The 25132-nt window shown below is 39.6% G+C and overlaps 1 protein-coding gene across 2 annotated transcripts in view; it reads right to left on the bottom strand.

Moving 5' to 3' along the window:
* Positions 1–25132, bottom strand: part of LOC134357469 (poly [ADP-ribose] polymerase tankyrase-1) — a 127983-nt gene that overhangs the window by 28461 nt on the left and 74390 nt on the right. For both annotated transcript variants that reach the window (XM_063069080.1, XM_063069081.1), the window contains 7 exons: positions 23704–23782; positions 17849–18020; positions 16814–16893; positions 6951–7096; positions 6240–6405; positions 5153–5372; positions 1036–1145 (listed from right to left, as the gene is read on the bottom strand). In XM_063069080.1, the coding sequence (XP_062925150.1) occupies positions 1036–1145; positions 5153–5372; positions 6240–6405; positions 6951–7096; positions 16814–16893; positions 17849–18020; positions 23704–23782 (973 nt within the window). The remainder of the gene's footprint in view (positions 1–1035; positions 1146–5152; positions 5373–6239; positions 6406–6950; positions 7097–16813; positions 16894–17848; positions 18021–23703; positions 23783–25132) is intronic.

The following is a 25132-nucleotide window of genomic DNA, read 5'->3' as shown; positions in this document are numbered from 1 at the left end:
CGGCTGTGGTCGGGTACTTCCAGGGTGTTGCGGCAAGTTTGCGGCGCTGGAAGTTCATGGCAGGGAGAGAGATTCTCTTCCTTCTACCATCTGCGTGAGATGATGGGACTTACAAGAGACTTTGAGACTTTTTTTTTACCGTGCCCATGGTCTGTTCTTCATCAAATTACTGTATTGCTTTGCACTGTTGTAACTATATGTTTTAATTATGTGCTTTTTGTCAGTTTTTTTAGTCTTGGTTTGTCTTGTGTTTCTGCGATATCATTCTGGAGGAACATTGTATCATTTCTTAATGCATGCATTATTAAATGACAATAAAAGAGGACTGCATGTCCTCATAATCTAATCTAATGTGGATTTCAACTGATCAAAACACAACAACTGTCTGCTCTACTTTGAATAGGATGAGAGGATCATTTTTATTCACACAAGCCCAGTATTTTTGTCTCTTTCATCAGCAGGTGGCCAGTTCTACTTTTTAATTTATACAAATGCATTAAAACAGAGGGCAGGTAAAGAGTAGCTCCTGTCTTCAGCAGTTTCCTCTTTCAATAGCATGACACCTGCATATGACAGCCAGATATACAGCCATGCAACTGCCTAAGACTGCAGAAGGAACAAACCATACTGCAAACAAGCTGGAGACAAACAAAATGTAGCAAATTTGCTTCAGAAAGTAAAATAACTCAAGAACCCTTCAGATTGATTATTAATCCCCCTCCCCCCACCCACCATAACAAAAATAACAATGCCTTTATTTGTTAAAATATATTTGCAAAGAAATTACAATAAACATTTTTAGATAACCAATAAATGTATGGCGATGCAAAATATTTACAATATTTTGTGCAAATAGCTCAAGTTCACAACACTTGATGGACTAACTTCCTGTCTCCTGCACTGCATTCAGCACAGCCTGTGAACTCTAATGAAACGAACACTTGCCAGCTTTACAGATATTGACTCTCTAAGTCTGGTACAGCCACTTCTTGAATGATATGAGATTTAGCGACAGATGAAAATGTGGCCACTTACCCCATAGGATGCTGCATTGTGAAGAGGAATAAGGCCCCCTTTGTCTTGTGCATTTACATCTGCACCATGCTCCAAAAGATAGTCAGCCACCTCAAGGTTATTATAACCAGCTACAAAACAAAAGCAGAACAAAATAGTACAGCAAACAATTTTATAAACATAAGAGATTCTGCAGATGCTGGAAATCTTGAGTAACACACACAAAATGCTGGAGGAACACAGTCAGTCAAGCAGCATCGATGGAGGGGAAGTTGACATTTTGGGCTTAGACTCTTCATCAGAATATGAAGGTGGGGAGGGGAAGGAGGAGTACAAGCTGGCATGATCAGTGAGAGGGAAGGTGGATGGGGGGGTGTGAAATCAGAAGCTGTGAGGGGATATGTAGAAGAAATAAAGTACTGCAGGAAAGGACAGTGGACCATAGATCAAAGGGAACAAGGGAAACCCAGAGAGAGGTGATGGGCAGAAAAGGAGAAGAGAAGGAGTGAAACGGTAACCAGCATCAGGAATAGAGAAAGAGAGGAGGAGAGAATGTGGCGAAATCCCACAAGTTAGAGAAATTGATGTTCATGCCATTAGGTTGGAGATTACCCAGACAGAATATGAGGTAATGTTCCTCCAACCCAAGTATGGCCTCATCATGACTGTAAAGGAGGCTGCGGCAGACATATCAAAATGGGTATAGAAAAATGAAATGAGTAGCCACCCAGATATCCTGCCTTTTGCAGCAGACTGAGAAAATGTGCTCGATACAGCAATGCCCCAATCTGCATCAGGTCTCACAATGTAGACCACCAGATAAAAAGTGACCCTCGGAAAGACTGTTTGGAGCCCTGCACTTGTCATGCTTGCAGGGAAAAGTACAGTAGGGAGATCAGTGGAGAGGAACAAGTGAATAAAGGAGTTACATAGAGTGCGATCCCTATGGAAAGAAGAGGGGGCGGGGGAGGGAAAGATCCTTTCAGTGGTAGAATCCCGTTGGAGATGGCAGAAGCCATGGAGAATAATGTACTGGATACAGAGACATATGGCGTGGCAAACAATTTTCACCTAATTTTGCCAGATTTGTTATGTGCCAAGTATTACAAGATTAACCTACCCATATGCGTTCACCAGCAACTTTGATGTGTGTTGCTACCCATACGTGTGCATGCTTTATATTCAAGCTTCATATTTCTGACTAACAGTACATCTCTCATCAAGATGGATACTTCGACAGAATACAGGTTCGGTAAGGGTAAACTTAAGTTCACCTCTTACAAAGATTTGATCAAGGATAGCAGCTGAACCTGTTGCAATTCCCTATGTTCCTCATACTAGGTGTGTAGAAACAGCACTAAAATTATCACCTTTAATCGAATGAAAAGGAGTGTCTCCAGCTTTTAAAAAACATTATTGATAAATACAGAAAAGCATTTATATATGAAGTCAAATTTTTGATCTGTGACCCATCAATTGCTTCTCATTCCACAAATGCTGTCCTTAAGTTTTTCTAGCATTTTCTGCATTATTCATAATTATATTTAACTAATGAATACTGTTATATACAGTATTTCATAATCCCAAATGATGTTAGGTGCAATAACGAGTAGTCACTTTGTAGGAAAACATGGCAGCCAAACACAGCAAGGTACATTAAGCAATCACCAGATTTTTAAGAAATGCTCTCTATTATTGGTATAAGGAAAAACATTGATCAGGACACATGAAATCTCTGCTCATCTCAGAATAGGATGAGGGATCTTTGTCATTCGTCCAAGAGTACAGACAGATCCAGATTTTCTTTAGGTCTGTTTCATGTAAAAATTGGTCTCAGCTTAAATTGCTGTAATTTCTGTGGTAGAACTTCAGCTTAAGCTATAACTTAGAGACACGAGTATCATGACTCATCTAAAGCTAAGACTTTTAAAGATTCATACTCCATCTCCTGAAACTGAAACATTTAAATGACTTAATTTTAAATTCATATCATGTATAATCTTGGCTTCCAGAAACCAAAACAGAATATTGAAGCTTGATTTAAAGACATTAAGTAAAATAAATTTACGAAGAGACACAGCTGCATCTTTCCTTCTTTCTTGTAATTGTTCAGTTCAGGTTACAATTAACTTTATCATAAAAGTAAAGATTCATTAGACGCCATGCAATTAAAAAATGGTACCCAATATACTTGCCAGCTCTTGGGCAGATTTATTCAAGTAACTTCATGTCTAGTATATTCTATTTAATGCTATACTTTTCTTTGAGTCCCCATAAAAGTAATTTTCTAATTTTCTTTTGTTATTGCTGCACCTGTTCCCATTAACCTTTCATATAGTTTGTTTCAGATCACTTTAATTCCTTCTTCACAATATCTCTGCAATTCATCTCTGGTTCTCTGACTTCATTTTTAATCCATTTTCTCTGGTGAATGTCCCATTTGCCATAAGAAGTAATTTTTCCATTTTCTCAATAAAACCACTCAAGGAGTTTGAAAATCTTAATTAAAATAACTCTTGCTTTTCTCTGTAATGTAATCACTCCCTGGTACCATTCTGCCCTCTCCAAGAATATGCTGATCTAAGTAACAATCACAAGGAGACTCCGAGGACTCATCCTGCTGACCTTCACCCATCTGGCTTTTCTAATTCCCCAATAAAGTTCTCATAGTGCTTTCCTTAAGACTCCATCTTTAGCAGATGATTGATTTGGCTTTGTGAAATGAAACAGAAATACTGTTTCACTATAGAATAAAACAATGAGATAATGAAGAATGTAGATAAAAGTAAAAATATATCAGCAATAACATAATACAGGTTGACCACCTTGAATCCAGCAATCATTAATCCAGTTCCACTGCTGGTTTGGACATAATTTTCACCAGCCTCATTTCAGATTTCTCTCTTAACTGTTTCCCTTTACCACTGTTTTGGTGGTGCTATTAGTAGAAGCAGCTGTTGGCACAGTCTTAAAAAAGCAATTCATTCCTGCATTATTCTGCACTGATTTTTATAACCTGCACTTACCGCTTTGAATAAAGGAAGCGTTTCTTGTGGTGTAAAGTGCAAACATCATACCTTATCTATACAAAATAAGGTGGAAGTTCTGCAAAAATTTGAGTGGTGTGTCTCTGAAAAGCATATGTGACTTGCATAACATTGGCTCTTTGACAATTTATGATATAAGGAAACAAAAAGAAGACTTGCTCCAGTTCTTTGCTGATAGCAAATCAAAACAATAGATGTGCATAAGGAAAGCAATGAAAGATGGAAGATGTTCACAACTAGATAAAAGTTTTCATAAAGTGGTTTAAACTCCACATCCATGAAGCTGTAGAACTGTCCGGAGAGACGGTGAAGGAACAAGTGAAATTATTTCATGAAGAACTAGGGCTGGATTATGAGTGTGATTACAGTGAACGGTGGCTTCAGCGTTTCAAGCAGGGACATGGTTTAGAATTTTGTGTGGTCAGCAGACAAGGAAGCAGCCGCTGAGCTTGTTGATGAGTTCACTGAGTTGATTTCTGATGAAGATTTAAGTCCAGAGACAGAGGAAGTCTAAAATGTGGACGAAACCACCTTAAATTGGTGTTGTATTCCAAGACGAACAATGACTACAGAGGATGCACAATCACCAACAGGTTATTGAGGATCAGAAGACTGTGTCACTGTGTTGAGCTGCTTTAATGCTGCAGGAACCCACAGGTGTAAGTTGTTAGTCACTGGCAAAAGTTTACATGCCAAAGTTTTCATAGGTATGAAAGTTTCCAGTAATTTACCATGCCAAAAAAAAAGGATTACAACTGACATTAGATTGGAATGTTTTGAACATTACTTTGTTCCAGAAGCAAGAGCTCACTGTGACACTGCCAGTCTGGACAAAAATTGTACAATAATGATTTTAGATAACTGCTCTGTGCATCCAATCACAGAACTCTTGGTAAAGAACAATGTTTACAGTATCTATCTGCCACCTAGTTTATCCAAGGGTGAGGTGATCATCAAGTGGGTTAGAGGTATTTATTTACTTAAGTCCTAACCTAGCTACCTGTCGTTTGGCAGAATCACTAATCTGGCACCGCACAGGTCCCGATCATTTTGGATTTGTGGTGGTGAACCTGTACGAGTGAAGATCTTACCTGCAAGATGGAGTGGTGTTGAGTTTCTTCCTTGAGTATCTCTGCAGTTTATGTTCTCTGGACTACATAACTTTTGGACTCGAGCAAGGCAGCCTTTCTTGGCAGCATCAAGTAAAGCAGCATCTCCTCGCAGTAAGTCCTGAATATCTGTATCTCCCTCTTTCACAAGGTCCAGAGGTGTATTGCCATCTCTGTTCTTCTTTGTCGGGTCAGCTCCATGCTAAGAAAATGAAGGTGACTTTCACAACACATCTGGACCAGCTTTATTTACATTATCTGATCAGCTAATTATTTTCCAGGGCATCAAGGAACAAAAATGAAGTCATTCATTTAACTACATAATTCTGTTCTTTCATTCAATTAGACTGTCGACAACCTGCTTCTTAAAGCCATTACTAGTTTTGGTTCCTCAAGACAAATTAGAACTAATCAAAAAATCAGCCTTGATATGTTCCATTCCACTAGCCTCAATTGCTTTTTGGAGTAAGAATTCCAAAATTCAACTTTTGTTTGTGTGAAGAAGTACTTTCTATTAAAACCAATAATGACTAACGCTTATATTTGCTTTTCTATCTCATATTTGATAGCGGAATCTAATTCTTTCCCCCTATACTATCAACTTGTTCAATATTTTAATATCTCAAGGCGAATTTCTCATGATCGGCACTGACCAGAATTGAATGCAGTATTCCAGATGAAACTGAACCATAGGTTTAACCTAACTTCTATTCTCTTGCATTTCAATCCTCAGAATTATCATTGCAGTTAGCAGAACTGAAAAACCCTGTGGCGGGAAATTGACAATGAATGTTTTGGGTTAAGACCGACACAAGGTAGAGATCAGAAGTTTAATCTTATTGATTTCAAATTTCAAACACAAAAATGCAGTGTAGAGTTTTCTATACTAATCTGAAATTTGTTTGATCTGGACCTAAACATGCACACAATTAATAGTAATACATCCATAACAGCTTTCATTTTTATCCAATTTCAGTACATTTTACTGCATCAAATTCTAATCATGTGCAACGCTGCATGCTGATAAAATCACCACGCATTTATACAAATCTTTCAAATTATCACATACCTTTAAAAGAAGTTTGCAAATTTCATATTTGCCTTTGGCTGCTGCTTCATGTAAAGGTGTGAATTTCCATAGATCAGCCACATTCACTGAGGCACCATGCCTCACCAACAGTTCTGCTACTTCATAATGTCCATATGAGCAAGCATTGTGCAAAGGAACAAGACCCCTGAGAAACAAATAATTGGAGTTTAACCACTCTGCCAATTGCACAAGTTCTTTTCGATCAAAAATCTAATGTTTCTTTATATTAAATTGCATTAGATAGCGTTGCCCAGAAACAGATATTTGTATCACTGCGTGTAGCTATAGACAACCCAATAAAATAATGAGACATTGTTGTCACTCTGAAGACAAATTTTCTTTTTACCATGTGTACATCAATCATAGTAAAGCATCAGGTAAATGGGAGTATCACAGACAGCTGAGTTTCTGGCCACACCACTTGCGTATATATGGTTCCTGTGCAGAAGCAATTGAGATAAAGAATCCTGACCAATTTTTGCCCTTTCTTGCCACCAGCATTAAAGTAGAGATCAGGCCCCAGCATAGCAAGAGAGTTGGATGCACAATGAACAGGAAGGAACGCAAATCCTTTTCAGTAGTCTTCAAGAACTCTATAGCTCAATCATATTAATTTTACCTTTCCTTTTTAACAGTACAAGCTTTGTAAGTAGCAAGGGGACCAAACCTTCAAACAAAATATATACAAACCCTTTGTCTTTGGCATGCACATCAGCACCATGATGTAGCAGGTACTCTACAACAGCCACCCGATTGTAACCTGCAGCAAAATGTAGTGGGGTGGAGTGCCGTCCTTCCAAGTCCCTGCAGTTCACATTCTGGGTTGTGCACAATTGCTTCAAAACAAAACATTAAAACAAAGGTTATAATATGAAAGTTAACTGATAGAATTAAACTGACTTGAAAGGCAACACAATGAAAGCAAAACTCTTTGTTAAATTTGAAAACAAATCACAAAACCTGTTTTTTTTTAAATTTGTTAATTCCCTGGGCTATTCCACTGAAGAAATCAAGAAAAGAATACATCCAGGATAGATCTTACTGATAGATTTGCATCTTAAAAAGACAGCTGAATAGTACATATGGATTTTACTGTGCATCAGACATGGATTTAACCGAAGTTCCTACTTCATACCTTCATTTCATTCTTCTCTTGCTTAGATTCAAGAGAGGAAATGCGTTAAATTGGCTCAGAATGAAAAAGGATTAATTGCAACATTGCTCAAATTGAAAAGAATGTGCTCATATATAGCACCTTTAAAGTACCAACATACTCATGTCATTGTTAGAATTTTAACAGCTGGAATTTAGATTATGAACTAATTACAATCAGAAAGGTTATTTTAAGTATACTTACTAGTCATATAATTACCCAGTTGACACAGTGAGTCATGGGAATTTTTACATTTAGCCACTAAAATATGTTAATAGGAAAAGGCAGGCAGTGAATTTCAATACAATGTCAGGCCATAATTCTCTGGAAAAATAAGGCCTACGCTAGGTTGGTTAGAACAGAAACACAGGATGATCTAACAAGACAGACAGAAGAAAACTTAACTTTAGAACTGTCTTTATCTGGGATACAAGGAAAGTATTATGCAAATATAGTAGCATGCAAAAGTTTGGGCATTCCCGGTCAAAATTTCTGTTACTGTGAACAGCTAAGCAAGTAAAAGATAAACTGATTTCCAAAAGGCATAAGGTTAAAGATGACACATTTCTTTAATATTTTAAGTAAGAAAACTTTATTTCCATTTTTAACAGTTCCAAAATAACAAAAAAGGAAAAGGGCCCGAGCAAAAGTTTGGGCACCCTGCATGGCAGTACAGTCGGCCCTCCTTATCCGCAAGGGATTGGTTCCGGGACCCCTCGCTGATACCAAAAAACGCGGATGCTCAAGTCCCTTATTCAACCTGTCTCAATGCGGTGGACCTTAGGACCCAGTGGAACCCCAGACCTTATTTAACCTGTCTCAGTGCGGTGGGCATTAGGACCTGGCGGCGGAACTCTGAATCCGCAGTGTTTCTGTTCATGAAAATAATCACGATCACGATTTAAAATAAAGTGGAAATAATAAGCGATCAGAAAGATGAAACACCATCGTTCATTGGAAAAGCGTTAGGCTACAGTCGGTCAACAACTGGAACAATTTTAAAGGATAAAGTGAGAAAGGCCCTGCCCCGATGAAAGCTACAATTACTACTAAGCAATGCAGTGGTTTAATTATCGGGTTTTGGGTTTTTGATACTCCACATCAACCCAGCATGGATGGAGAGCACGCTCGGGAGGGATCTGTCACTGAATTGAACTCGGGAACTTCTGTTCCCGAGCCCGGCGCTTAAACATATGTTTCTTAAGTGTTTTATATGCATAGAAAGGTAAAATATATACTATATACTAAGACAAACGTTTGACTAACTGACGCTAAATAATACTGGATGTCCCGACTTACTTAGTAAGAGAACTTGCAGTTTTTTTTCGATCTCGATCTACGATAACCTACGCACATCCTCCCATATACTTTAAATCATCTCTAGATTACTTATAATACCTAATACAATGTAAACGGTATGTAAAGTAGTTGTTGTACTGCATTGTTTAGGGAATAATGACAAGAAAAGAACATGCTCGAACAACAAGTGCTGGAAGAGGACTTGCGGGTTTTCTCAATTCGTGGTTGGTTGAATTCACGCATGTGGACCTCGCGGATGAGGAGGGCTAACTGTACTTAGTAACACCCCCTTTGGCAAGTATCACGGCTTGTAAACGCTTTTTGTAGCCAGCTAAGAGTCTTTCAATTCTTGCTTGGGGGATTTTCGCCCATTCTTCCTTGCAAAAGGCTTCTAGTTCTATGAGATTCTTGGGTCGTCTTGCATGCACTGCTCTTTTGAGGTATATGTGTCTTTATTCTCCCTACATTCCTCCTTAGAACACCTGGAGAATAAAGATGCATACGTAAGGCTCCTTTTCATTGACTACAGCTCTGCCTTTAATACCATCAATCCAAATAAACTGATTCCTAAGCTCCGGAACCTGGGCCTTAGCACTCAGATCTGCAGCTGGATCTTCAACTTCCTCACAGACAGGATCCAGGCTGTAAAAATAGGGGACAAACTCTCCTCTACAATCACTCTGAGCACCAGTGCCCCACAAGGCTGCGTACTCAGGCCCCTGCTGTACTCACTGTACACTCATGATTGTGTAGCCAAGTTTCCATCAAACTCAATATATAAGTTTGCTGATGACACAACAATTGTAGGCCGTATCTTAGGTAATGATAAGTTTTGAGTACAGAGAGAAAATTAAGAACCTGGTGGCATGGTACGAAGACAATAACCTATCCCCTAACGTCAGCAAGACGAAGGAATTGGTCGTTGACTTCAGAAGGAGTAGCTGACCGCACAACCCAATTTACATCGGTGGTGCGCAAGTGGAACAGGTCAAAAGCTTTAAGTTCCTCGGGGTCAATATCACAAATGACCTGACTTGGTCCAATCAAGCAGAGTCCACTGCCAAGAAGGCCCACCAGTGCCTTTACTTCCTGAGAAAACTAAAGAAATTTGGCCTGTCCCCTAAAACCCTCACTAATTTTTATAGATGCACCGTAGAAAGCATTCTTCTAGGGTGCATCACAACCTGGTATGGAAGTTGTCCTGTCCAAGACCGGAAGAAGCTGCAGAAGATCATGAACACGGCGCAGCACATCACACAAACCAATCTTCCGTCCTTGGACTCACTTTACACAGCACGCTGTCTGAGCAGGGCTGCCAAGATAATCAAGGACACGACCCACCCAGCCAACACACTTTTCGTCCCTCTTCCCTCTGGGAGAAGGTTCAGGAGCTTGAAGACTTGTACGGCCAGATTTGGGAACAGCTTCTTTCCAACTGTGATAAGACTGCTGAACGGATCCTGACCTGGATCTGGGCCGTACCCTCCAAATATTCGGACCTGCCTCTCGGTTTTTTTTTGCAATACCTACTTCCCATTTTTCTATTTTCTGTTTATGATTTATAATTTAAATTTAAATTTTTAATATTTACTATCGATCTGTAATCCAGGGAGCAGGAAGCGCAGAATCAAATATCGTTGTGATGATTGTACTGTGACGAAAGAGGGTTACAAAAGTACACAAGACTAAGATGTTAACTGTCCTGTGCTAGCACCAGTGGGATCAACAGTTGATCTGCCAGCTGTCTTCAGGAGAGAGAGATAAGTAAGACAATGGAGCAGCATTTGGAAATGTTAATGAAGAGACGAGAGAGTTTAACGGAAGGAGACACCGGTCTGAGTATTGTCAAGACTGGCTCCTTTTGAACCCTGGGATCAACAGTTGATCTGCCACCTGTCTTCAGGAGAGAGAGATAAGTAAGACAATGGAGCAGCATTTGGAAATGTTAATGAAGAGAAAAGAGAGTTTAACGGAAGGAGACACCGGTCTGAGTATTGTCAAGACCGGCTCCTTTTGAACCCTGAACTGTTTGAAGTGTGATGGACAGGCGATAAAAAGGGGCAGGTTCGCTAAGACACCACAGACAACACCACGAGGTAACGAGACCCTGGCGGTGTGCCCCCACAAGTTGGTGGGAGCTTTTGGAGGACTGGTCGCGGGACCAGCCATGGACGCACAGGGTGGAAAGGTACGATCGGCGGGAACCTGGTGTGTGTGTCCACCCTTGCCTGGGTGCCGGGTTCACCGCAGAGGAACGATCGTATCTGAAAACGGAGGGGTCACAGTCGGTGACCTCATAAGACATTACAAAGGGCTCGCCCGAAAGCTAACTGCGAGGAATATCAAAGGTCTGTTGAATCCGATTTGAATATCAACATTCGCTCTCTCTCTCTCCCCAACAGCACGACAGCGATTACTGCGAACTGAACTAAACTGAACTCTGTCACTTGTGATCGAACATTTTACCCCTAGACTGCGATAGAGCTGATTGACCCTATTATCCTAGTTCTGTGTACGTGTGTTTATTCATTGCTAACCTGTTGCATTTATATCCTTACTATTAGAGTACTGTGTTGCTTATTTCTTTAATAAAACTTTCTTAGTTCCAGTAATCCAGACTCCAACTGAGTGGTCCATTTCTGCTGGTTTGGCAACCCAGTTACGGGGTACGTAACAGTACGCTCTAGTATCAAATGTTTGGCGACAATAAAGTATATCCACAGATTCTTGATGCTGTTTAGGCCGGGGGGCTGTGAGGGCCATGGCAAAACCTTCAGCTTACTCCTCTTGAGGTAGTCCATTGTGGATTTTGAGGTGTGTTTAGGATCATTATCCTGTTATAGAATGCCATCCTCTTTTCATCTTCAGCTTTTTTTATAGACTGTGTGATGTTTGCTTCCAGAATTTGCTGGTATTTAATTGAATTCATTCTTCCCTCTACCAGTAACTGTTCCCCATGCCACTGGCTGCAACACAAGCCCAAAGCATGATCAATCCACCACCATGCTTAATAGTTGGAGAGGTGTTCTTTTTATGAAATTCTGCACCGTTTTTTCTCTAAACATACCTTTGCTCATTGCGGCCAAAAAGTTCTATTCAAAAGGTTCAAAGGAACATCTAAACAAGCCTGATGCAGTTTGGAAACAAGTCCTGTGGACTGATGAAGTTAAAATAGAACTTTAGATATTAAAGTTAATATCCCAGTTTATTTTTGTTTGCAGATTGGTTCTTGTCCACACTGCTGGTTCCGGTCTTTCATTGATTCTACTGTGTTTCTTGTACTTACTAGGATTACCCACAATAAAATGAATCTCAGGGTTTTATATGGTAACATATGCAGTTTGATACTAAATTTACTTTGAACTGTTTATTTTGGAAAGTATTCTGACTGGTTGCATCATGGCCTGGTATGGAAACTTCAATGCACTGAAATGCAAGAGGCTACAGATGTCAGGTTGACATCCATCATTAAGATCCCCCCACTCCCCCACCATCTGGGCTATCTTTGTTTTTCAGGCTAGAAGTACAGGATCTTGAAGACTCACACCTCAAGGTTCAACAACAGTTTCTTCCCCACTGCCATCAGATTCTTGAACTGACCTGACCTGAAAATTCTAAACTGTCCTTTAGGCTCTCTCTCTCTCTGTGAACTTGAACCAATGTAATGATCTTTGTTTTGTTGTGCATGTATAATTTATGTTAACTTAAGCTCATGTAATTTATGCTTGTCACGTTTGTAATGTACTATACTGCTGCTGCAAAAAGCAAACGTGCATGGCGTTTATACCCTGGGTATATATGCACATGACCATAAACAAACCTGATCCAATGTTAATGAGAAACAGTGATATGGAATATGTTATGTCTTGATTCTCCTACATAACTGGATTTAACTTTACCTTATGGCTTTAATACTTTGTGATTTGTTTACTCTCAGCCTCACCTGAAAATTCTACACACCTGAATACAGATTTGCTACCCCTGCCCATCTTTCCTTCACTACCAGTGATGGCAACAATATAATAGTACCATGTGTTAAAATTTAAATTTATTTACCTTATTAGTTAGACTCTCTCATTCAATACAGTGGACTCCAGTTAATTGCAACACATCAGGACCTGTACATGTTGCCCCACTTAAGCTGAAGTTTCATGTAAATAGTTAAAGACATAAAAAAAAATGAAACTACTGTTTGAGTAACAAATTATGCATTTAAATGAAATAGAGCAAATAAGAACACTACAGTACTATAAGACTGTATATTAGTTCCTAATAGTTACAGATGAAGGAATTCATCCAGTGTACGCTGCCATGTATGGGATGTCCAGGGAAGGGTTCAAGAAGGCAATTCTGCAATGCTTCGTGGAGAGTTAATGGCATAATAAAGCACAGAAGTCATGGTTATTTCCTGCAACCAAGACTCTATTTTGTGACGACTACTCGTACCAGTGGACCTGGACTTCTGAGGTCAAAAGAGTGAAAGTGTCTCACTTCAACGACTTTTCCACTTTAAAAATTCTCTTGCATAGGCTTCACTGTCATTGTCAAACACAATGGACAACTAACATGCTGCCATGTTCTTGTGATTGACTGTAAATGAACAAAATTAGTGCAGACACCTAGTGCACATAATGGACTGTCTTTGTGCAATGTTTTCAATGATTGCATCCGCCAAATCTTCATTTTCATTGTAACATTCAAGATTACTGTCGACACATTCAAGTTCTTCGCAGTTCCTATCTTGAGGTAGTGAAATGGTTTCATTTTCACTCCCAGCTGTTTCTGGCATCTCCAAGCTGAATTGTTGAAACCACAGAGAGCAAAACAATTCTACACCATCTTATCAGTGAAAAAAATCACTGCTTTTTGAACACAAACACACATTACTTAAGCTATTTAAAAACTGTTCACTCTAAACACAGTGTAGCGTCTAATGGCCAGACAAGTTCATGCGACTGCCACTTGTTAAAAAACTGCTCAACAACTGTCTCCAATCCCAATTAAGTGGCATAGTGTAACACACAAACTAAGGAAATCTTACTATTTTCTCAATTTATTTTTGTTCTCTTGAGAGTTGCCCCAAATAAGTGGCTGCTCCAATTAACTGATGGACCAGTTAACCGGAATCCATTCAATATACAATTTAGTTTTGTTTTATGTTTGTGCATTAACCCACCTGCCCTGTTTACTAAACTTGGCAGCTTTCTCTCTCCTACATACCTGTACCTCCCCATCTGAACATCAGGCATTCGAATGACATGACCTATCCATCAGAGCGGGTGTTGCTTTATCGTGTGGAGATACTGTTTATGTTGGTCTCCTCCCGTATGCTGATGTTAACGCACACATGCTTCCAGCTGTAGGTGGTCCATGATTCAGTTCCATACAGTAATGTAGGAAGGGTGACTGCTCTATAGACAAAATGTTTTGTTTGGACCTGTATGTCACGGTCTTCAAAGACTCTTTTCCTTCATCTTGCATCGAATCCACTAGCACTAATCATTACTTTGAGTTAATGTTTGTTTTTGAGGACAGAATGTTGCTAAGGTAGGGAAAGTTCTAGGGTGGTATCATCAATTTTAATGGAGAGCTGTATAAAATGGCTGGTTGGGTGGTGGTTGATATAAGATCCATCATTTTTATATTCAAAACAAGAACCAGGGCCCTATATAACTTGTTAAAGGCATTGAGGGTTCACTGGAGGTCTTCTTCAGAGTGTGCTGCAATAGCGTTGTCATCCACATACTGAAGCTCCATGATAGTAGTGGTGCTAATCTTTGTTCCTGGCCTTGAACTGGTTGAATTTGAAAAGTTTGCTGTCCATGCTATACATGATTGATTCCCTAAGGCATGTTTTGGGTGAAGGATAACAGCAATATAGATGACAGATAGGGTGGGCACAATGACATTGCCCTATTTGACTCCTGTCTTGACAGTGAAGGGTTCTGACTGAACGCCATCATGCAGCAGCCTCAGTATTTATGAGCACTTGTCAGGGTAGCCATGTCTTGATACTATATGCCAGAAAGCTTGGTGGTCTACTGTATCAAATGCCTTTGTCAAATCTATGGAAGTCAAATACAAGGGTTGCCTTTGTTAATGGCATTTTCCCTGTAATTGACGATCGTGTCTGCAGTACCTGTAGTTGGGCAGAATCAACACTGTGATTCATGGAGTACTTCTTCAGATAATGGAAGGAGTCAGTTGACAAGAATATCTTAGCCTGTTGTTGACAGGATGGAGATGCCCCTGTAATTGCCACAATATGCCTTGTCTCCCTTCTTGAATATGGTCATTATTAAAGTCCGAGGGCAGTTGTTCCTTTTCTCAGACCTTCAGGGGCAGGATGTATATGTAGTGCAGGAGTAGTGGCTCACCTTCCTTAAGGATCTCTGCCGGGAAGCCGTCACGATCAGTGGCTTTGTTGCTTTCAAGCTCCTGATGGCATTATGAGCCTCTTTCATACTGGGAGGTTCCCCATGTCTTCTCTCACAGGTGTCTGGAGGATTTGATTAGTAACCTCTGGTTCGGCAGTGCTGTCGCAGTTAAGTGGTTGTTGAAAGTGCTCTCTCCATTGATTGTTGATATCCTTCAGATCCTCTATCAAGTTCTTCCCATCCACTGAGTGCAGGGGGTTTAATCTGCAGCAACTTGGACCACAGACTGCTTTGGTGGCACTGAGGAAGCCTCTCCTGTCACCAGTCTGCCAGGTTCTGGATCTCTAGTTCACCAAGAAGTATTTAGCTCCCTGTGCTGGACATTTGCCTTTGATTTGGAGTAAGATTCTCTTTTGGCCTTTCTGCCAATGTCATTCAGCCAAGCTTTCCTTCTCATGAAGATATTTTGTTCTATCTCCATGCCATTATCAGATCAATTCTGATGTTTTCTGCATTTGTACCCAAACATGTTTTTGCAGGTATCAAGGATGGTGGATATAAGTAGACCCCACTGTTCTTCAACATCCTCCGAAAATTCCCATTGGAAGTTTTACCCAAACAAGGCCTGAAGGTACTGTTGGGTTGTAATGTCAAGCATGCTCTCAAGTCTTGGTCTGGTTAGATTCATATGAACCCTTGTCTTTTCATGTCTGATAGACATGGTGGAGCAGATCAGGTGATGATCTGTCCAGCTATCATCTGTGTTATTCATGGCCCTTGTGACATTCACATCACAGCCAATGAGATGCCACTGTTTAGATCGGGGTGCTGCCAAGATGCCTTGAATTTATTTTTCTGGCAGAGGAGAGTGTCCATGATGATAAGATTGTGCTGCAGTGGTTTTGGTTGGATTGTTGTGTCTGGAATTTTCCTCTTCCATTGGTGACTCTACAAGTAGCATGATTTGCTAGTATGCAGGTAAAACAAGTAAATAGAAAACCTAACACAATAATATTGTTTATTGCTAGATGTCATTATCAGTGTCAACATTATGTACCATGTTGTATGATGGTCTCATGACCATGATTGCTTTGGCAACTTTTCTACAGAAGTGGTTTGACATTGCCTTCTTCTGGGCAGTGTCTTTACAAGATGAGTGACCCCAGTCTTTATCCATAATCTACAGATTGTCTGTCTGCCTGGCTACAGCGCTCGCATAACCAGGGGTTGTGATATGCACCAACTGCTCATTCAACCATCCACCACAGCTCCCATAGCTTCACATGACCCTGATCGGAGGCCGGGGGCAGGGGGGGTTGCTAAGCAGGTCTATGCAGGTGCTACACCAAGGGTGACCTGCAGGCTAGCAGAGGAAGGAGCACCTTACACCCCCTTTGGTAGAGACGCATCTCCACCCCATCACCCAGAGGTGCTAAATACAAAAACAAGGCTGCTATACCTCAAGTTATGTAACCTATCAATGAGACCACACTTTGAATATCATCAGCAATATTTGTCTACAACTGGAGTTTTTGGACATGAGTAGATAATCAGCATCTTTATCTCAAACCAGTTGCAGTGAGACTGCATTTACAAGCATGCTTGAGGTGACTGTTAAATCAGTGATCATAAAAATTCTTTGACAAATCATGTTTATTTTTTAAACTCCCACAAAATATTAAAAACACGGAACTACTATTCTTTTACCAAGAAAACTTAACTACCTTCACCGTTTCCAGGTCTCCAGCCTTTGCTGCCTCCAAGAATCGATAATCAACATCTGAGTTGTGCAATGGAACATTCTCTAAATAGAAACATGCATAGGATTACCATCCTTATTCATATAACACTTAAAAACCCTTGCACAAAATACTGTAGTGTGCAGCTTTATAATGGGTCACTTATTAATCCATCAAACTGAAAAAATACTGAAATCTTTCATACAAATGTATACAATGTTTAATCATAAATTTGCTAATTAAAAAAGTGTAATTATGCTGTTTTGAACACAATACTAATCTGCAAAAGATCTCTTACAAAGTTGAGCTAAAAGACAATCTGCAGTACTGTGCAAAGAGTACTTAGTTTTATATTAGCTCAGTAGTATTTAGTGTTATTTGGTAAATGGAAAGACAATATACTGCACTGGGCAAATGGCTTAGGCACCGTAGCTATATACTGTATATGTAAATAGTTTTCACGTTACTTCTTATTCTAAACCATTCTAACATAAATATGTGCATGTCATGAAACATGGAACTGATAAAAAACAAACCAAAAAGAAATCTGTAATGACAAATTCACTTCATAAATTTATTCTTTAATATTAAGGCATCTTCCTTCCTATGATTGATAGAATCAGGATAAGGCATAACATACGTACCCAAAATAATGATGTATAATCTGGAAGGTTTTCCGTGTTAAAATCAAACCAAGTTTCTTAGTATTATTGGAAACAACAATTTCAATTCATAACCTTGGTACTCAATATGTGTAGATTAAGACACTCATATATGCAGAGATTTATTTTAATGCTTTTCCTATTTGCACCATTCATTAATGTGTAACCTAATGAAACAAAATCAGACTACTCTTTGCAGAAAACAGAAGAATTGAAAGTGATGGAAACATGCAGCAAGCGAGGGAGAATTTGTAGAGACTATCCTGTGGCTTAGGCTATCTACATGGATGACAACTGATCTGCTGAATATTTCCAGCAGGTTCTAAACCCTAACGAACTACACAGTGCACGCACTTACCATTGAGTATCTGCTGCACAGACTCGTTCCCCATTTGTGCAGCTGTAAACCCTTGTAGAGACAAAATGGAAGGGTCGCTGCCGTAACTTAACAAGAGGCGACATGTCTGTAAGTGTCCACCATGTGCCGCTCGATGTAAAGCTGCTTGACCAAGCGTATCCAAAGCATTCATCTGTGAAAGTGAGAATATTAGTCAGAAGGCAAGGCACAGCAGGAGTATTTTTGATGTACATACATACCATGACAAAGTATTGGCTCTGTATTCACAAGAATATAATTTTTTTTTTAAACAGATTTATAATACAACTAGCTGCTACCCAGATCGTTTGGGTTATAATGCTGGCAATCATGATGTTTGCATTTATTTTCATGACATCAGTTTTTGTAAATGAAATTATAAGCGTATAATTATTACATGAATAGAGGATTATTAATATTGTACACTTTAACAGAAGTTACTATTTAAAACATACACACTGAAAATATATATACAAAAATATATTTAATACAATTCCCGAAGTGGGAATCTCATTGTGCAAATTTGTTTGATTTCGAAGTTAAAGTCCATTAAATTACACTATTTCTTGCATTTGAATCCAATGTAAAAATAATGGATTACATTGATCTCTAATTCTGGACCAGCAAACATACAATGGGAAAGCAGTGTATTTTGTAATCAAGGCCAAAAAATTAGTGATCTATTAATTTACATAGCAAAACTAAGTTGAACAAGAAACTGAAGTTGCTTCAATTTAAAAGGATATGTTTGGTGTCTGAGGGACGAACACATTTTCAGAAAAAAGCACTACCAGTCATTGATATGTCCTCAAATTCATGTGGTAGCAATATTTTTTGCTGCAACATAGCACTGGTGGAAACCAATTACAGCATGATTGAAGCTTAAGTTTATGCGATCGATACACCAGGTGGTGACAGAGTATTTAAATTTCAACAGGAAAATGTACCATCGCAATGTCTGTCATACCATCAAATAGATTTACAAGTACAAGCTTCATTGGTGATCCTCAATCATAACCTGAACTGCATCATTCATGAAATAACTAGCAATTCAAATTAGTGTTGAATGACATTTGGGCAAACACCCTGTATCAGATCATGAAATGATATAACTCAGCCAAAGTTTTTCATTGAAATCATTCCTGGTGTGTCTCCATATTTCATTCCTCCGTTTTCTAATTTGAGCAAACTCTCACAGATGGCCTTCAAACTTGCTTACATTCTGTTCTTCAGCAGTAATCGTTAAAACATTTTCCCAAATATGTGCTTTAATACAAGCTTTCAACTAGTCTTCTATAATACCTCATGAATTACTGGTGGCATTTGATGAAAATTTTCAGTTAACACTAAAGTAACACTTCTCCTCAATTTATTATTACGAATAAGACCTGCAACTTCAGATCTAATGCTTCAATGGATGTTTTGTGAGCAACTGTACATTCATCCTAGACAATGCTTACAATCTTCAGAATATTCCCCTTGCAATTTTCCAACCAATGTCACATGTTGGAGCCTCCTTGTTTAAAAGAAGTTTAAAAGCTGTATATGCAAATTCCCCAACTACCAAACTCCAGCCACCACCTACCGCATCTGAAACGTTGAAAAATTGTCTGATGGTGTTAAGGCTAGAGTAATTATGTTTTGTATCTGAACTATAGCCAAAATGAGAGATGAAAAGTTCTACCGGTTCCACCATAAATACCCAAAACAAGAGGCTCCTTTGTTACTATGAACAGCCTCCATATTTGCATCTCTTTCTTTGGTATTTCAATAGATTCTTTCATTCACACATTCGTCCATCTTCATCCAAAAGATTATCATAGCTTATCCTCTGCAAAAAACTTGATGCATAAATTTTAATTTTCTCTTTGTGATTCAGGTAGACCAAAAGTAAGCTCCAGCCAAATATTTGGGACCTCAAATATAAGTCTGAAAATTTTATCAATTTTCAAGGAGAAAAAATTAAAATTAGATACCTTTTGATTACAGAGGAACTCCAGTAGGAGTTTTAAAGAAAAAAAACAGTAAATATTGTCCATGTTATGCTAAGCCAACTCACAAAATTTCAAGGTTCTAGATTGCTTCATTATTGAGCTATTCACAAGGTATGACATTTACTGCATTATCTGAACCAATATTAAAATAAATACACCATCAAACCAAGCAAAACCGTCTAATTCATTATTTATATATATGGCACTATCTAGAACTTCAAGAATGTTTGTGGTATCTCGTCTTATTTTCATTCATAATCCAAAGTTATTAGGAACTGGATAGCTATATGGACAGGAAGGGAATGGAGGGTTATGGGCTGAGTGCAGGTCGGTGGGACTAGGTGAGAGTAAGAGTTCGGCATGGACTATAAGGGCCAAGATGGCCTGTTTCCGTGCTGTAATTGTTATATGGTTATATGGAACAATATAGGACACTACAATTAGGATTGGTGTCTCTGTGCTCTGGTGTCAAGTCAAGTCACTTTTTATTGTCATTTCGACCATAACTGCTGGTACAGTACACACTAAAATGAGACGTTTTTCAGGACCATGGTGCTGCATGAAACAATACAAAAACTACACTGAATTATGTAAAACAACATAAAAACTACACCAGACTACAGATCTACCCAGGACTGCATAAAGTGCACAAAACAGTGTAGGCATTACAATAAATAATAAACAAAACAATAGGCACAGTAGAGGGCAGTAGGTTGGTGTCAGTCCAGGCTCTGGGTATTGAGGAGTCTGATGGCTTGGGGGAAGAAACTGCTATATAGTCTGGTCGTGAGAACCCGAATGCTTCAGTGTCTTTTGCCATATGGCAGGAGGGAAAAGAGTAAATAAAGGGGGGGGGAAGGAAGTAAAAAAATATAATAATCAGCTGAGATTCCAATGAACCAAATAGTATGCCTACAATCACAGGCCTAATAAAAAGGGGCATCTGATTGCTACTTTTTCTGCAGAAACGCATTCTGGTAAGATACAACACCTACTAAATAGAGGGATTTGAACAATACATGACAGTTCTATACATTTAGTTAAGATTCCAGATTTACAGTTAAGTCAAAATAATCATGTTGTAAAAGAAAATGGACTGCTGAGAAATTCTCAGGGTTCACAATAAAATGAGTGTAGGAATATGTTACAAAATGGCATCAAGCAAATACAAATTTGTCCTATGTATAAATGAGAAGAATCTTTAAAGAGTATTTTGTAAAATAAGATGCTGCCTCAATTTTAGTCGATATTGAGTAAAGAACGCTGTTGAACGCTGGTCATAATGAATTGTTTTAAAGGAAGATTGGAAGTGGCTGGGATACACTGGTTGCTCAAAAGATTTGAGCATACATAGTAGTGGATTTCATAGTCCAGCCCATCATCATATCCATCAACAGTAATTAAAATTAATAAATTCTCTCTGCACCACATAGCAATGTATGGACCTTGCGGGAGAATATTAAATTGAAGCAGGGTAAATTACAAGAGTATTAGGAAGTACTAGGAAGAGTTAATTGGGAACAGCAGTTTCTGGGCAAGCCAACAACTGGCATATGGAAGGTATTTAAAGACCAATGACATACAGTATGAAAACAGAATTTCCTGCAACTGCAGATATTCTTGTGTTTGTGACACAGGGTACAGCACAGGTATGTTCCAGTAAAAAGGACGGACAAGGATGGCAAGGAAAGAGAACCTTGGATGTCAAGAGAAAACATCAGGTATGTAAAGTTTAGGTAGCTAGAATCAAACTGAATACTTGAGGATTGTCATAAAATAACTCAATGAATAAACACATTGAAATAGACACCATCTACGAAAGCCAAAGAAACACAAGCCAACAGAATTCAAAGACCAACTGAAGGAGTAGCCAATCAGGACTGAGGCAAGTGAATGGGGGGGGAGGGGGTGCTATATAAATGCGAGCACAGCCAGAGGGAAAAGAAAACAACCACTGCACACTGAGGACGTCACCTCGATTGGTGTTGAAACATCTTCAAGCTAACTGTCAAGCTTGGCGAACAACGAACATCAAATGCCTCAACCCGAGCTACAAATATTCAAAAACCATTCTAGACTGTACACTGTTAAGGGCAAGACAATCAACAGTGTCGATGAGCAGAGGGATCACAGCTCCCAAATAAGGTGGTTAAGGTGGCATACGGCACACTTGCATTTATTATTTGAGGCAATAAGCTCAAAAGTCACAAAGTTAAATTGCAGCTTTATAAAAGTATTTAGGCCACTTCTGGAGTATTGCAAACACTTTTGCTTGCCCCATTATAGGAAGGATGTTGAGGCTTTGGAGAGGGAGAGGGCACATGCTATAAAGAGAGGTTGGACAAATTTGGGCTGTTTTCTCTGGAGTGGTGGAGGTTGAGTGGAGATTTGATAGAGGTTTATAAGATTATTTTAAGACATAACTAGAGTAGACATAAACGTCTAATACCAGAAGCCACGCACTTAAGGTGAGACAAGATAAATTCAAAGCAGATGTGAGGGGCAAGATTTTATTTAACACAGAGAGTGGTGGGTGCCTGAAATGCGCTGCACCAGATGTTGGTATAGGCAAAAATATTAGAGGCTTTTAAGAGAAGTTTAGATAGACACATGAATGTGAGGAAAATGGAAGGATGTGGACATTGTGCAGGCGCAGGATTTGTTTAGTTAACCATTTGATTGCTAGTTTAATTGGTTTAGCACAACATTGTGGGCTGAAAGGCCTGCTCCTGTGCTGTACTGTACTGTACTGCTCTGTTCTATGTTCTATAAACCCAGGAACTAACTCCTTACATGGCAAAGACGCATAACCCATTTTTTTCTACCGATGATAGCATCAGCAACACAGTGCTCAGGGATAAACCACTGCCCATAATACCATCATTATCTTTTGAATGTAATACCTCCATGTGTGCAACTTCCATCCTTTGCCATTACTAACTCTCCAACTGGTGCTCACTACCAAATTATAAACTTGCTTTGTTTCCACTAAACTAACACTCAGGCATCTTTTGAAATGCTTAACTTTATTTTACACCGCTAACTCCCCTATAAAATCCTCATTCTCTATTACCTGCTCATGAACAATTCCGAGTTTCCAACCTTGCCTTGTAGTTAGTACTAGATGAACTTCTTCCAACTAAAGACTGTGAGAAAGACCATTTTCTTGTCACAAACACACAGTCCCATCTGGAACCATCAATTTATTCTCCAGCCACATCTCAAGGTCATGCAAAGCTGTCCTGAACTTTTCTGTCACAACTCCAATGAAAGTCCAGCCATATATGATTGCGCCATTCAACAGTAACATTTTTATCTCTGTGACATTGCTGATTTCCCAGTCTATTAACTCCTATAAACCTGATTCATGCCCATCATTCAATGTTCTTTTGGCTAGCTTTCAATCTTCTGCACTCTACAAGCTTGGAGATCCTCCACAACTTTGTTGCCCATATCCAGGGGTGCATCATGCTTGCTGATCTACATGTCAGTGAATTAGCTGCCAGTGAAGCAAAGGCTCACATTCTCATCATTATACAAATTCCTTCAGGGCTCATCCGTCCCCACCTTGGTAATTCCTTCCAATCCTACATCTCTGATGCCTGTAAGCTCTTCCAATTCTACCACCATTTTAGTCACTCGATCACAGGCTACTAAGGTCTGACGCTCTGGAAGCGCCACTTCTTCCTCACAAAGCTACACTGACCTTTTTCTCCCAGCTCCTTATTCTAACGACCTTTTATGGGGGACATTAGAGGCATTATAAAAAACTAAGTTGTCACAGTGTGGAAACAAATTAAATTGCATTAAATTTGTAGAGGAGTGGTCTGAAGGAAAACATACCTTTGCTCCATGCTTGTGAAGAACTTCCACCACATCATTGTGTGCTCTTTCCGCAGCCACGTGTAGTGGTGTAAGAAAACTGCAAGAAATTTAAGTATTAAATTTTGTAAATTATGTAAAAAGATTTTTAAAAAACTGCAGATAACTAAAACCCAAGACAAATAAGCTGAAAATGATCAGTGAATCAGGTAGCATCTGTGGAGAGAGAAAAAGCTGAATGATTTTGATTGCACGTTGAGCTAATTCCAGTTCTCCCAAAGATACTGCCTGAAATGCTAATTTCCAGCATTTTCTGATTTGTTTTAAAATTCATGTATTTAGAACATAGAACAGTACAGCACAGGTACAGTACAGTACAGCTCCCGATGCGGCCTTCTATATATTGACGATACCTGACGCAGACCATTTCGCTGAACACCTACGCTCTGTCCGCCAGAGAAAGCAGGATCTCCCAGTGGCCACACATTTTAATTCCACGTCCCATTCCCATTCTGCTATGTCTATCCACGGCCTCCTATACTGTACAGATGAAGCCACACTCAGGTTGGAGGAACAACACCTTATGTTCCGTCTGGGTAGCCTCCAACCTGATGGCATGAACACTGACTTCTCAAACTTCTGCTAATGTCCCACCTCCCCCTCGTACCCCATCTGTTCTTTATTTATATACACACATTCTTTCTCTCTCTCTCTCTTTTTCTCCCTCTGTCCCTCTGACTATACCCCTTGCCCATCCTCTGGGTTCCCCCCTCTTTTCCTTCTCCCTGGGCCTCCTGTCCCATGATCCCCTCATATCCCTTTTGCCAATCACCTGTCCAGCTCTTGGCTCCATCACTCCCCCTCCTGTCTTCCCCTATCATTTTGGATCTCCCCCTCCCCCTTTCAAACCTCTTACTAGCTCTTCTTTCAGTTAGTTCTGACGAAGGGTCTCGGCCCGAAACGTCGACTGTACCTCTTCCTAGAGATGCTGCCTGGCCTGCTGCGTTCACCAGCAACTTTTATGTGTGTTGCAGCACAGAAACTGGCCATTTGGCCCACAATGTTGCACTGAACCAGCTAAAAAGCAACACCCAAACACTAGTCCCTCCTACTTACACCATTTCCATATCCCTCCATCCTCCTTACATCCATGTGCCTATCCAAATGTCTCTGAAAAGCCTCTAATGTATTTGCCTCTATCATCATACTGTCAGCGCACTCCTGACATTCACCACACTCTGAGTAAAGGACTTATCCCTTACATCCCGTTTAAACCTACCCCCTCTCCCCTTCAATGCATGCCCTCTGGTATTAGATATTTCAACCCTGGGAAACAGATACTCTCTGCCCACTCTAAATATGCATCTTGTAAATCTCTATCGGATCTCTCCTCAGCCTCCAACACGCCAGAAAAAACAACCCAAGTTTATCCAGCCTCTTGTGATAGGAC

The sequence above is a fragment of the Mobula hypostoma genome, chromosome 16 (genome assembly GCF_963921235.1).
Source record: "Mobula hypostoma chromosome 16, sMobHyp1.1, whole genome shotgun sequence".
Lineage (NCBI taxonomy): Eukaryota > Metazoa > Chordata > Chondrichthyes > Myliobatiformes > Myliobatidae > Mobula > Mobula hypostoma.
Note: the sequence above shows the minus strand (reverse complement) of the source record. Positions and strands in the feature narration are given on the sequence as shown.